At 41.3% G+C, this 15,339-nt stretch overlaps 1 protein-coding gene across 9 annotated transcripts in view; it reads right to left on the bottom strand.

Annotated features, from left to right (window-relative positions):
* The window catches only part of TCERG1 (transcription elongation regulator 1), a 46,701-nt gene extending 32,279 nt beyond the window's left edge, over positions 1-14,422 (bottom strand). For 3 of the 9 annotated variants that reach the window (XM_067567282.1, XM_067567285.1, XM_067567289.1), the window contains exons 1-7: positions 14,286-14,422; positions 11,483-11,708; positions 9,964-10,116; positions 9,355-9,655; positions 6,908-7,150; positions 2,413-2,475; positions 994-1,230 (exon numbers count right to left, since the gene is read on the bottom strand). In XM_067567282.1, coding sequence (XP_067423383.1) covers positions 994-1,230; positions 2,413-2,475; positions 6,908-7,150; positions 9,355-9,655; positions 9,964-10,116; positions 11,483-11,708; positions 14,286-14,389 — 1,327 coding nt within the window. In that variant the 5' untranslated portion in view covers positions 14,390-14,422. Of the gene's footprint in view, positions 1-993; positions 1,231-2,412; positions 2,476-6,907; positions 7,151-9,354; positions 9,656-9,963; positions 10,117-11,482; positions 11,709-12,231; positions 12,324-14,285 lie in introns of all 9 variants that reach the window. The other 6 variants (XM_067567283.1, XM_067567290.1, XM_067567287.1 and 3 more) reach the window with 4 other exon arrangements.
* Between the last annotated feature and the right edge of the window lie 917 nt (positions 14,423-15,339).

Genomic DNA, 15,339 nt, shown 5'->3' with positions numbered 1-15,339 from the left:
TGAAAATATTAAAATGCACTTTGTAACTTTAAAGAACAATACCAAAAAGGTTGAACTACTAGAGAGCAAATTTAGGTAGAGACAGATTTGGATATAGAGCATTCTGCATGGTTTCCAGAACCATTAGAAAATGTTTTGTACATTAAAATTCGGACGCAATACTCAAGTGAAGGGTGCAGTCTAGTTTCCGGAACTGACAGCTCTTGCCCAAAAATGACTGTATAATGCAATTGCAGTGAGATAACTGCAGAACAATGCTCAGAAGGCTACTTCTTTCTTTTAGAATACATTTTATATATTATGAGGATCTAGGAAATGCTTCTTTATTCAGGGAACCTAATTCAGATGTTCGCTATCTTAAGGACCTCTCAATTAAGGAGAAGTAAGTTGAGTTAATAAAAACTGAATTGTCCATCAGATCATGGGCGGCAGTCTTATCTTGCATGGTTGAGAGTTATTTTAAGCAGGTAAATACACACACATATATACACACATATACGTGTGTGTGTCTGAGACATTTTGCTAATTTAATTTTGTCCTCTTCTTCCCCTTCCTTTCTCTGCATCCCAAACTGCTTATACATATTCATTTTCTTAATCTCTAAACTTTGTGCTTTCACAGATCTCCATTCTTTAATGGGTTTCTCACTAGGATATAAAATTATATATAAACATTTTAAAAACAAAGAAAAATTCTTTCCACTTCTTGCCCTTCCACAACAGAGATATTTTCAAGCATACTGTATGAGAGTACAACTTCTTTCTACTGGAAAAGAAATGAATGCATTCATCTAAGCGTTCCATGTTTTGGCAGCAATCGATGCCCATTAACATAGTAGAAGACAAATATACTTTAACTCTAAGACATATACCCAACTAAAAGTTACAATTACAAACACATTTTAAAAATCCTAATTAAGGAAGAAGATTAAAGTAATTCTGGTTCACATTTTCCAACAACATTTACAATAGTAAGTCATAAAAATGATCATACCTAGTTGTGGCTGGACTCTAAAATCGAATGCTGTACCTTTCTCTTTTAGTTCTTGGGGTTTTTCCCATGTTGATTCCAAAGTCCTATTGTTATAATAGTAAGTCTTCCCATCTGCGGTTTTGTACTCTGTCCATTCAGAGACTGCTGTTGCTCCAGCCAAAGTAGCAGGTGAAGCGGCAATAGCAACCTGAGGATGGATCATAGGTACAATAGGAGGGGCCATTCCTGGCAAGACACCTACATAAAGGGGCAATAAAAAACAAAACAAAATAGTAAGTGAAAATGAAGTATCATTTTGTGACACAAAAGCACCAAACTTAAGTCACTAGGAACACTATTTTACAATATGCAACTCAGCATATAGTTAATGTAAACTATTTCAAAATAAATCATTTTTTTCCAAAAATTGGAAGCTGATGTTACTAATTGTACTACCATGTTTCTGAATCACTAATGTCTATATTCAACTGGGCAAAGAACAATTATTTAAAATGAAGTGATCTAAAGAGTAATAGCTAATTTGCATAGTATGTTAGTATTTTAGGCATCCAATTTCAGTGTTTCAAGAGTAAAATCCCTGCTATTTCAGTTCAAGTTAAAGTCTGATGACATAGTGCCTTTAAAAAGAGTGAAACTGAACTATGCTGTGTGATGGTTTTGTAGAGTACTTGACTACCAAACCCATTTCATGCATGTCCTAAGGCAAAATGGCAAGCAAGTACCCACAGATGAACAGCCACTATGTTAAATTACTATACCATTTGCCTGATATACCAATTTTTTTTTTGGAAAGTAGTTTTAAAGAAAGCAAATTTGCTTTCAAGAAAGAAAATAGCACCAACACACTATGGTCATAATTTAGATCAGTTTAATAATAAAATGCAAGTTGTAATGTCTTTTAAACTGGGACCAAAAAAACCCAAACCAAAACAGTACATTATTGAAGAAACAGATAACTAGTTTTTGTATGAAAGCATTTGTTCTAGAAAATTACTTAATTTTAAACAATGCACAATTGTAAAATGAAGATTTATATTAAGACACACGCATACACCCACATACATACCAACATGCAAGCAGTCATGTCATTGTACACATGAAAGTAGAAAAAACATAAAAATCCCCCCCATACACAAAAACTCCTAAGAAATATGGGCATAAGTTCACATTTATCACAGAAATCAATGATTAAATAATGTGAGTGTGTAGCTTTTTTGTACTAAATAGGCTAACACGAACAACTCATTGGGAAAGTTATTTGCTGGCCAATATATTTGCATTTATACTGGTTTTTTTTAAATAAAAATATATAGATCCACTCATTTGGGGAAAGCAAATAAATAAATAAAAGATAAACAACAACATTCACTACCATGCCAACTTACAGACAAAATGAACTAAGATTGTTTTTTAAATTACCGGTCTTGGTGGTAGCGACTGTCTTTACATACGGGCAGCTGACTATTTGCATCATTGCTACACCTGTAAAATGGATAAGCAAGCATGTTGGAAAGCTGCCATTGTATGTTGGCTATTACTGGGAGTCTGAATAATATGAATTTTCTTGCTATAATTTAGAATGCCATTTTCCAATGGAAAAGACAGATCCCAGGCAGGAATATTTAGTCCTTTTTGTTCCAACATTTTATGAAAAATGGTGCCAAATCAACTATAAAACTAGTTCTAAGTTACAGCAACATTTACTGTTTACATTGAACCAGCAGTTTTAAGTATAACATATAATAGGACTTTATAAAAACATCTGAGAGAGAATTATGGGGTTTAAATTCAGTGTGGGATGGAATCTCTCACCCCTCTTTGTGGAACAATATTGCAGGAGACGATTGTGCTGATGGTAGTTTTGCTTACAGCATTTGCCCAGAAGAGGCCAATAGAAGCAGCTATAGCAGAGTGAAACTCATGCAGTCTGTCAGTTTCGTTCTGCTCTTACTGCAGCTGGAGAGAAGATATGAGCAACAGTGGAGGTACAATTTTAATCGACTAAGACAAGGGTGGGAGTGGTGGTGGCGGTAAAGGCACACTTTCAACCAAAAAGGAAAGAAGTGGTGGTCATTAGGAAAAGTCACTGAAGGTGAGAGAGAAGAGTCAAAAAGAAAAAGCTGTGAAGGGGTGAAGAAAGATACACAAAGAAGCTGCACTAGTGAGTCAGTGGTAGGAAGTATTAGCTCTGTCACAGTCCATGGACCAGCATGGGTTAGCAATGCTATGAAAGCAGAACATTTAGCTTTTGGGAAAAGTAGCACTATGGACTGCTCTCTAGCTCACTGAAGAAATGACACTGAATGGGAAGGTGTGGCATCTAATCCCCTTCAGTGAGATGAAAAAAAAATCAATAGGAGAGATGAGAATAAAAGGGAGGAAAAAAGGGATTCCAGAAGATAGTTCATCGGGGAGGGGGGTTACAACTGTATAATATTTCTGAGTATCAATCCAGATAGGTAATTGTAAAACTCAGAAACATATACTGTCACCCTAAAATGCTTCAATTTCCACCATCTGAAAAAGGTAAGGGGTGGGAATTCCTACAACACAAAATGAAATTAAACCAGTGTTTATAACCAAAATAAATGTTAATTTTCTTTATCAAAAAATCTAATACAGAAAATACATTAAATATACTGCCAATTTATCAAACAAAAATCTTTTAGAAAAGACAAAAATCTCAGTGCTCTTTATTAATTTTAATAAAAGAAGTAAAAACTAGCTTTATTTAGTATGGATGGATCAAGATACCGAAGCATTGAATCAAATGGTACTGAATGAAGTGTTTGTCTCATTGTGTTGGGTTTTTTATGCTACAGCCTTTGAATGAATGTAAAAAAAGTTGTGTTAAGGAAGTTACAGTATGTCCTGAAACTAAATCAGGATAAATAATGCCATCTGCATGATCACTGAAATTGGTTCTACTGCAGTGCAGACAGACTTCTTAGCAAACGTATAGCTAGCTTTTCACATATGAATTAAGAGAAAGCAGACCGACTTTTCAAGATTTGGGATCATCAGATATTAACACAACGGAGGAGTTTATTTAGTATCATACCACAATATGCTGCAGAACTGAAAACGTCAAGATCACTTGTCAATTACACTGCTCAGCTTTTTTCTTTAACATGAAGTGCTCTTCTGGAAGTTTCATGCACATTGCTGCCTAACACATAACACTACACACTTATGCTCAATATGTCTTTTCAAATTTTGCTAACATTTTAATGGGATCATTTTAGCTTGTTTCTTAAAAACCTCATCTTTTCAGACATTTTCTAGTTATAGGAGGAATATTTAAAAGTTTTCCAGGAACATCATAAAAAAAAAAAAAGTACAACCACATCAAACCAAATTTAGCTGCATTAAAAAACAAAACAAAACTGTTTTGTTCTGTAATCAAAGAGACTGTGTATTTAGAACAATCAAAGAAAACATGCTCAAAATGGCGTAGAGTCCTCCTGGTTCAATCAAATGGGTTATCCCCCAGTGAAAAGGGAAAATGGAGTAGGTATAAGTCTTCCAGAACTTCAGAAACAATATTCATATTCTAAGAGAATTCCATCAGATAGCCAGGGTTTTTTTATGTTTGTTTTTTGCACTTCTCTCTTCTTCTGCAGTGTAGCGTTCAGCATGGGAATTTCTGCACTGGAATCTTACAAAAAAATACAGATGTCCATTGTTCATTGGCAGTTTCTTGGATATTGGAAATTGTTTTCTTATTGTATTCAACATTCAAATTTTGCCTGCCAACTTAAGAGTAGCTGAGTATGCATCTTACATGAAGTATATTGGATCCTTCATCTTACGCAGATCATTTGTTAGCAGAGGCAGGAACTGGAGTTGAGACATCAAACTTTCTTCATCCTGATTTAAGCTGCCTACTCTAAACCTTAATAATTAGTTATTCTTTTTACTCAACCTCCCAAAATAGGTAAGTCATATAGAGGTCTGATTCTTACATAACATTCAATATCAACCAGAATACTATCCTCAGTCTAGTACAATTTTGTCTTATTTAAGCTGATGACTTCTCTAGAATTTCCTTTTTAAAACAAATTACTTTGACAAAGTTATCTTTTCTAATCACAACTCTGAAAAATATTTGTCGGTTGTGGTGCATAATCAGCTGAACATGAGCTCCCAGTGTAATATTGTGGCCAAAAGAGCTAACGTGATCCTGGGATGCATAAATAGGGGAATCTTGAGTAGGAGTAGAGAGGTTATTTTACACTGGAGCGACCGCTGCTAGAATACTGTGACCAGTTCTGGTGCCCACAATCCAAAGATGCTGATAAATTGGAGAGGGTTCAGAAAAGAGCCATGGAATGATTAAAGGATTAAAAAACACACCTTATTTCTCATTCATTTACATCCAGCTAGTTGATCTTGATAATATCTGCTTTAACTTTTTTTATGTTTACATCCTTTTTTAAAAAAGTTATCAAGATATCAAGTATCATTTTATGAACCAGTCATCCCTGAGACAAACTATTTCACAGCTAGGCATAGGCCTCTTCATCCCTGAATTAGTCCATGTGCTAAAATGAATGGACAAACCTTCAACTCATTTGGCTAATGTGAAAAAGAAAGTCATACTTTTATCCAGGTTCCAAGAGGATTTTAATCAATGTAGCTGAATCTGCCAGAGACCTTTATCCCAGATGGAATTACTCAGAGATTTTGTCATGCTTGATGCAAACGGTCCAACAATTCTGAAGTGGTGATTTTTTTAAAATTTTTTTAAATTTTTTTTTAAATTTTGGGTCAATTTCTATTTCTTACAAAGTTCTAATCAAGATTCCAGGCTCAAAACCTCTCTTTGCTACAGGAAAAAATATAATCAATTATTATATAATTCATATTACTGTACTCTGAAAGCACTAGTTATGCCGAGGCTATTTGAAACATAATATTCAAACAGTGAGTGCCTTTTTAAGCATCTTGGAAGTGATTATAAACTGGAGATGAGCCCAAGCCTTTTGTCAGCCTATTTATATTTCCTTTGATGTCTAGGTATCTGTGTTTGAAAGTCATATTCTGCTGAAATTTTTATCCAAGCACTGAAGGGCTGCCATCTGTCCAAAATTTCTTCAATGGTCTTTAAAGCTCAAAACAACAAATTAATGTTCCATTCTTTTGACTCAATTCAGCATTATTCTTAACTTTAGCCCTTACAGCTTAAGTATTTTTGCTCATTTTCCAACCCTATGCTTGGTGCTTGCAAGAGATCAGGCTTGGAAACACTTGACATTAGTACTGAATTGTAGTACTTTCTGCTCTAGAATATGTATGCAGTGTAGTTGTAGCCGTGACGGTCCCAGGATATTAGAGAGACTCTAGAATAATAATCTCTTCTCTAGTTTTATTCAATTTCCTTACACGTTTGTCCATAAGATTGAAGCTCTGAATCCAAGTAACGAAGTGACCAGCAGTGATTACATACTAACCATGAATTCTGCTATATGAAAAAATATAGTGCTAGAGCATGTTGGCAATAAACTATTTTTACAGTTGATTAACAGTCTCAGATTCACTTAGGGAATTAATTCAACTGTTCATTACTTTGTATGGGACTGTAGTAGAGACACAATACCTTAAAAAAATGCATTTATAAAATATAATTTTCAGTGCATGCAAATTCTAATTTTCTTTATTATCCAAAACAAAGATTTTTTCATGTTTTAAATAACTACTTTCTAATAATTGTATCAGAAAATTAAATATGTTAAAAAAAAAGAGTTTCAAGTGACTATTACTTAAAAAGTCAGTCCACTAGCCCTGAATTATTTCAGCAAACATTCTAAATGGAGAGGATTTAGGCAATTCTATACACAGTAGACACATGAGTGCAAACAAATTGACAACATAGACACACAATTGACAGGACAACTACAGTCTGCCAATTTACCTGGAAGTGGAATAGGCATGCCAGGAAGGGGAACCCGAAATGGAGGTACCATTACGGGTGGAAAAGCAGGAATTGCTGCTGTTGGCTGAGGTACTGCGTGAGGAACTGCTGGAGGCAACGTCTGTGGGACTGGCTGGGGTACAGTCTGCACAGGTGTAGCAGAAGAAGCAGAGGTTGAAACACTGACTGAAGATGTAGCAACGGAAACACCCGAACTTGGGGTCTGGTCTTGTGTTGTCGGTGCTGATAAAAAGAAAAACCACCTTTTGTTTTCTTAAATGGTACAATATGTGAACTGTAAACATGTTAGAACTCACTAATATTCTCCTACGTGTACAGTATTTAATCCTTTACAGACACATGTCCAAGGAAAGGATGCTCCCTGGAAAGAAAAATCCCTCCCTCCATCCTGTGACATTACATCATTCCAAAAAAAGATCAATTTCTATTTCTTATTTCCCTTGCCCTTTGTTTATATAATATACATAACAAATCTCTAGGCCAGTGGCAAAAGTTTCTTTGCTTTGTTTATCAGAGAACAAGTATAACCTGTTTGTGTGATAAGTGAAATTTGAACCTCTGTTCAGACTGAGACAACTAGGAGGGGAAAATTGTACAAAGCCTGGAACTAATGTGCCAAGAATACTGTTGTTTGAACAATATAATGGCAGTAGTTCTGCACGTGCAGGTACATGACAACAGTGTGGTATTCCGAGATTGTGGCCATGCAACTGTGATTCAAAAGTGAAGAAATATCTGCACAAAATTTGTATAATCAACAAAAAGAAAATGAAAATGCTTTCAGTCAAGGGCTAGAAGAATTCTAGTGGTCTTCAGTGCCTCCTAGTGGGTAAATGAATATTAAACATTCAGTTCAGCATTCCTTCCAGGATCATTTGAGTTAACCTTCAATAGGATACTAATGTTTCATATCAATGAATGGAGTAACAGGAGGAAAAGTGGCAGCCAGTGTATTTCAAGAAGTAATTAACAAACTTATACTAGACATCATTTTGATTTATTTTGCCCTTGAAAGCAACATTACAACTTTACAAGATGATACGGTGCAATGATGGAGAGAGATCACTGTTCTTGTACTAAATGATTATGTTGTAGATATAAATTTAAGTCACAAAAACAGAAAAACATAATGCAAGGAAATCTATTTTCTCCAGCATTTAATAAAGTGATTAACTCTCTTTTTCAATGATATGAAGATACTTAACATTTAGTATATATTTAGCACTTTTCATCTGTAGTTCTCAAAGGGTGTTTTAAAGATAGGGAATTTGAGGCATGCAGAGATTAAATTATTTGCTCATGATCACACAATAAATCAATGGCACAGTCAGAATCAGAACCCAGCTCTCCTGACTCCCAATACTGTGAAGATTGATTCTGAATGGTGAGAAAATTAATCTTTTAAAACACAAGTTTTAACACCTGGCCACAGACATCAACTGAAACAGGCCTTCCTTAAGAGCAAAGGCAAAATTCATTAATGTTAGGTGTCAAGAAAATACATTTCTGGCAGCCAAGAGTCAAGTCAACCTCTATATTATATTATTCTATTATATTACATATAAGGGGCCTCAGTATAAAAAATATGATTCAAAAGCAGAGACAACCACAGTGAGTAAACTATGGATCTCAAAGATCTAATATGGAGTAGAAACTAACATATGTCTGATACTCGTCCATTGTTGTTTAACAAATGGCTACACAGGCTACAAAATAATGCCCTACACACTACACTTAAATATATCAAGAGAATAGGCTAGGTAGTTACTTTCCAGATCTAGTGAAATAATGACATACACATCAAAAAGATGAGTCAACTGTAAGATTTGCTATGGCTACAATGTAAATATATACATTCCACAAGATCAGTCCCTTATTCCCTTGGGTTGTTGTGAGCTGGAAACACATGCTCAGTTCATGTGAAGAGCAACAGTTTTCAAATTATAGTTCATGGATCATTCATCAGTAAACCTCAGAACCCTTTCCTGGTTTGATCTGTGATTCAATCACAACAGAACTGAAGTACTGGGATGGTCTGCGGAATGAAAAAGCAGAAGCTCTGCTCTATAACAATCAACTCTGCTTGTTCCAGAGGCAGCATTGGCATATCCACCTCTTCAAGCAGAAGGACAGGTTGGGTTCTGGAGAGAGATAGGACAGGAAACCCTGGCGGAACAACCCCTTCCTGCAAAACAATGTCTGCCCTTTCCTTATCAAAGCATTTCCAAGTTTTGTTTGAAGTACATTCATAATCAAACACAAGCTTTATAGTTATTTGAGAATGTATGGGTAGCAGCAGCAGAAAAAATAGATACTTGGCAAAGAAGAGGGACCACATGTCATGTTAAGTCTTCATTGCAGTATTTCCTCAAAGGTAGCATTTGTTTCCCACCCCCACAAAGCCTAAGAAACCCACAATTACTCACTGGAAATGGTCTGTGAAATTGAAGTGGCTGTGGTTGTAGTAGAGGTCGTGGAGGACTGAGTGCTTGATGATGTTGATGGAGACACTGCAGATGCAGGACTACTGGTTGTTGGTGTGGAGGCACCTACACCTTGGGCTTGAGCCTGAGCCTGGGCCTGTGCTTGAGCCTGGGCCTGTGCCTGGGCCTGAGCCTGTGCCTGGGCCTGAGCCTGCATTGGTGTCAGTTCTGATTGCTGAATAACCTTAACCCCATCTGGCTTGGTCCATGCAGACTCACGTGTTCGTGCATTATAGAAATAGACCTATAGAGTATAAAATGTCATTAACAAACAATAGTATGTTTTCACAATGAATGGCTTAGTTCTCCATTCTCAAATTAGGAGGGCAAAAATTAATAACTATATGAATAATTAATAAAAGGAAATTTCTGTTTTGCTGATCTATTCAGCATGATAAAAACAAAGACACTTACCATACACAAATTGCAGCCTCGATGGCCAAGATCAACACAGCTATACAACACCAATGCAAACAAGATCATATGTGGCAACATGATAACTGTTACTCGCTATTGCTGATGGCTCCCTGCTATATCTGGTTCCAGTCTTACCTTGCCATCTGGAGTCTTGTTTTCTACCCATATCTCTTCAGTGGGTGGCATAGCTGGAGTTCCAGGGGCAGTGACAGGTGGCATCCCTGGAGGAAACATCATACCAGGAGGCGGTGGCATGCTACCCATGGGAGGAGGCATGAAAGGTGGCCTCTATAAATTCATATAAATGTAACAATGTCACAGGACTGCTATATACAGTTTGCTTTCATATACAGTATCAATTGACTGCACAACCTTGGCTAGAAGAGACTTAGCAACAGTCTTCAGTGTTGTTCTAATATAGTCCATTGAAACAATGTTGCCATTTTTGGCCCTGTCTACACTTAAAATTTAGGTTGACATAGCATAGTCCAGTATGAAAAATCCTCAGCCCTGGGGAAGAATGTTTCCACCTACAATTCCCTTCCAGGACTCCTTCACCAGACTGAGAATCCAAAATTCCCCACCTTCCCCATGCTCCCTCCAGCAATGGAAAAGGATGCCAGGCTCACCCTCCTAAAAACCAGGAAATACAGTTAAAATATATGTCATAACCGCAACACAATCTTAATTCCACTCTCTCTGAGCATTACCGTAACACACCCGTAACACACATATTGGAACTCTATCCATAGAGATACTGCAGAACACACAGGGAACTACACACACAAGCACTGTAGAACAAAGTACACCTCTTTGCTAAGACAAAAGTATGGTTTAAGTCAAGCATAGCAAATTGGAGCTAATTACACAGACTGAGCCCAGTCCACAGCAACCACCCCAAACTTGCTAAATATTACAATCCGTTCACTAGACTGGTGACAATCCACATGACAAGACTCCAGTGCACCACTGACACACCCCTACAGAAACCAGCACTGATATTAGGCCCACTTGATCTCTCAAGGTGCACATGCACCTCTTCTTATATAACAGTAACAACTCTTCCAAACTCCTCCATCCACCATTCAATACAGCTACAACTAATACAAGGAATGCAGCTGGAGTGCATGCAGATAAATGCTAGAATTAAGCTGTTGATCACAGCACAATGGGACATTCTCCTTTTCATTCTTCATGCCTTATTATGGCACCCACCCACCAAACCACTCCAAGGAGCAGTTATATTGCTGGGGTGGCACGTACCTTAACTTTCATGGTTTTCTAAGGTTTAAAGTTGAGTTAGCTCTACTCTTCATTACCTGATTTATGAAGGTTTGAGTATAGCTGCACTTGATGTGCTGGAAGGACACAAGACACTAGGGGGCAATTTTAACTCTGCATTGCTGAAGTTTTTTGTCAGTGAATTCATTTTAACCGTGTGCATGACTCCATTAAGTTTGCCTTTAAGAACCATATGAACGATCTTTTATTACAGATATTTTTGAACAATATGCAGTGTGATAAAACTATCTGGACTTTGTTCTTATCCTTTTTTAACATTTACTTTTGTTTTCTTCCCTGCTGTAATCACTTCTAGATGCTGCTGACTTTTTATCATATCAAAAACAAAACACCAAACCCAGACACTCTTTACCTGTAAATGTGGAGGCCCCATTGGTGGAGGAATCCCTCCTGGAGGTGGCATTGGAGGCATATTAGGATCAAATGGAGGACGTCCAAAGGGAGGCCGAGGTGGTGGAGGTGGACCTCTCATCATGCCGAAAGGTGGAGGTGGGCGCATGAGAGGTGGTGGACCTCTCATGACAGCGTTTGGTGGGGGAGCTGGGCCACGAAATCTCAGAGCTTGCTGCTGAGCCATTCTGTGTGTAAAGCCAGAAGAAAAGTATTTGTGTTTTCTGATTAACTGCATAATGGATTAATTCATGTTATAAATAGTGAAACTAGTAAAAGCAAAAGGATGTAACAAATTTTGTCAAGTTTCAATGGATACAATTAAAAGTGCAAGTACTTTAATAGCATTTTTCCCCCCTCACAATTTAATTTCATTAGAAATCTGAGTGTGATTTTTTTCACTCATGAAAATGAGTGACGTATATTCTGAACTATCTTAGTACGGACAGGCATTGTGCAAAGCACTTCAAACATGACCTGAATCACCCATGCGCCTGTCTACAGTCACATCCTAGGCCTCTCAAGCAATGGCTACTGATTGTGCCAAGGTTTTTAGTTATTTCATAATGTGAATGAGTGTCCACCATGGCCTTGGATGCAGGATTTGAATTCTGATCTGCAGTGGTGAAAGGCTAATACACTAAACCCAATGTGCCACCCAGCCCACTACACAGGTAGCTTAATAAGTGTATATATAGAAAAAACGTTCACCTTTGCAACCAACAAACGCTCTTCTGATGCTCTCAGGAAAACAATTTTGCCCACCATTTAGTGCCAGTGAAATACCAATGTTGGCATGATGACTCAAAATTGAAAAAAACAAAGGTTATAAGGTGGTGAACGGCAAAACACACACAACTCAGCACTAAGATTATATAGACGTCTACTTTTGCTGATTTAAATTTTATATAAGCACCTACAGTTTTAGGAACCAGGTGCTGTTTTACACAGGTTTTAAAAAAGGAAATTATTGGGGCAGCCCACTATGTGGTACATAACTGACCACTGCTACCACCCCTGAGATGCCCAAGAGCTAAACAACATTGATGTTCTTTGAATGATGCCCCAAAAAATCACCAACCTCTAGTCGTGAAGGAGCACCAAAGGGAGTAAATTCTTAATATTGGGGGTCTCTTTACTGAGAAGGTTCTTCTGCCAGCCCAGGAAAATATAATCCTAGGAACTGACAGTACCAGCATCCCAGCTAATCTTAATGGTCATGAGAGAGAAACAAGGCAAATAACAATCAAAGAGCAAGGTCCCAAACAGCATAGGGCTTTATCAGCAATGCTATGAATTGCACTGTGAAGACCAAACTAGCACGAAGATCTCTAGTTCTTAGCATGCCTATCACTGTAAAAGCAGGTTATGTGCTACCAGAAGCCCTAATTAAGTAAGGCCAGGAAAGCTCTTTTACCCCTCATGCTGGCATTAGTTCCTGTCTGGTGCAGGTGGCACCACAGCGCATTACTTTTAATTCAGATTTCTGTTGTGGATGTGGTACACCCTAATCAGAATGAGAATCCCAGTGTGTTGGATGTTGTGCACACACCTGAAGACACCACACCTACCCCAAAGGGTTGAATGCTTCTATTCTAGCCTTACCGATTTTATTTATTTACTATCCCAGTGGTAACTCTGGGACGCACGGAAGAAGAGCACAAATAAGAGAAAAATCACATATGACGCAAACAGCTGCATTTGCCCCTGAACACACTGCATCTCACCAGGGCAAATAGAGCTAGTAGTGTGCTTAGCCTACAAGCAGCGCCTGCTTCCCACGGCCACATGCTGCAGAGAGCCCAAAGGAATCGCCAGGCCCAGCTCCGCGGGGAGCACAGACGATCGCCAGGCAAGGGGAGAGGGGGGCGGATCGGCAAGGGGCACAGAGAGGTCTAAGGGCCCCAGGAGGGAGGGAATACATGAGGAGCACAGAGGGGTCGCCGGGCCCCGGGAGGATACAAGGGGAGCACAGAGGGGTGGCCGGGCCGCGGGAGGGGACGCGCGGGGAGTACAGAGAGATGGCCGGGCCGCGGGTGGGGGGAAGGGACGCGCGGGGAGTACAGAGGGGTGGCCGGGCCGCGGGAGGGGGTGGGGGGAAGGGACCGCGGGGAGGGGGTGGGGGCGGGAGGGGGTGGGGGAAGGGACGCGCGGGGAGCACAGAGGGGTGGCCGGGCCGCGGGAGGGGGTGGGGGGAAGGGACGCGCGGGGAGCACAGAGGGGTGGCCGGGCCGCGGGAGGGGGTGGGGGGAAGGGACGCGCGGGGAGCACAGAGGGGTGGCCGGGCCGCGGCCGCGGGGAGCACAGAGGGGTGGCCGGGCCGCGGGAGGGGTGGGGGAAGGGACGCGCGGGGAGCACAGAGGGGTGGCCGGGCCGCGGGTGGGGGGAACGCGGGGGAGCGCGAGGGGTGGCCGGGCTGCGGGTGGGGGGAGCGCGCGGGGACACACAGGGGTGGCCGGACCGCGGGTGGGGGGAAAGGACGCGCGGGGAGCACAGAGGGGTGGCCGGGCCGCGGGAGGAGATGGGAGGAAGGGACGCGCGGGGAGCACAGAGGGGTGGCCGGGCCGCGGGAGGGTTTGCGGAGGCAGAAGCGGAAGGAGCTGCCGGACACAGGGCTCGAGAAGGGTGGGTGCGCGGGACCACAGGCCCTGGGGGAGGAGCCCGCAGCCGCACGGGTCAGTGGAGGAGGCCCAGAGGCCAGGCCGCAGCGCTGGCTGCGTAACCCCGCTCTTCCCCGCCCCTCAGGTCCAGCCGAGCTCCGCTACCTGATTTCATTATTGTACCGCTCCGCCGCCCCAGCGTCCCCCTCGCCACCGCCGCCAGCCCCAGCACCGCTGCCACCGCCGCCTCCTCCTCCTCGTTCCGCCATCACCGCCTCACCACCAGCCCCGCCGAAGCCGCCACCTCCGCCCGCCAGGCCGCGCCGCACGTCATTGGCTGCCAGGATCGTCGCTCACTAGTCGCATAGGCGGGATCTAACCAGGATTGGCCATCGCGCCCGCCGACTTTGAATGAGGGAAGTAAGGCAGGCACTGATTGGCTGCGCGGTGCCATCCCGGGCTCCTTAGTGGCCCGGGCGACCCGTGTCACGTGATCCGTGACCCGCGGAAAAACTGGAACTGACCTTACGTAAGACGCCAGCCAATCAGGAAAACGGAAGGAAAAATACAACCAATTCAAAGATAGAGCGAGTAGGCCAGTAACCAATCAAAGAACAGGGTGAGCAATGTGCTGACCAATCAAAAAGCACAATGACATAGAATTCAACCAGTCATAGAAAGGAACAGTTTCCAACTCCAACCAATTGGAGACCCTCTGGCCGTAGTGAGCGTGCTAACCAAGCAGGAAACAAAGTTAAGATACTTTAGCCAATCAGGGAGCAGAGTTAAGACAGGGCCAGCCAATCAGCGAGCGGTACTGTATGACTTAGTTACAGGCTAAAAGCAAGGCTCAAGTGGTAGCTGGCGGGGCGCGCGCAGCAGGTGGCGGTTGTCTCCCGACGCCCCAGCTGAGAGGGCAGCACCCTGCGCTCGTAGAGTCGGGTTGACTGCCAGGAAACTTCGGGATACTGCGTTTGGCCTATGAAGAAAGCCACTGACGGGCCAGCAGCTGCCCCATCGCCTGGGCCTAGATGTCAGCACTGGGCAGTGTGGGCCATGCTGGGGAGTGGGAGAAGCTGAGCTAAGCAAAGCTCCCATATGCTTAGTGAGTGTCCCTGGCTCCTATGGCGGCTACTCGCCTTTTGAGGCTGGCAGAAGGAGAGGAACATTTTTAGTTGAATATATTTCCTTTAGTTGATGCACAACGCTTCTGCTGCAA

The sequence above is a fragment of the Emydura macquarii genome, unplaced genomic scaffold (assembly GCF_026122565.2).
Source record: "Emydura macquarii macquarii isolate MOO-44397 ecotype Brisbane River unplaced genomic scaffold, CSIRO-AGI_Emac_v2 contig_2768, whole genome shotgun sequence".
In the NCBI taxonomy this organism is placed as follows: domain Eukaryota; kingdom Metazoa; phylum Chordata; order Testudines; family Chelidae; genus Emydura; species Emydura macquarii.
Note: the sequence above shows the minus strand (reverse complement) of the source record. Positions and strands in the feature narration are given on the sequence as shown.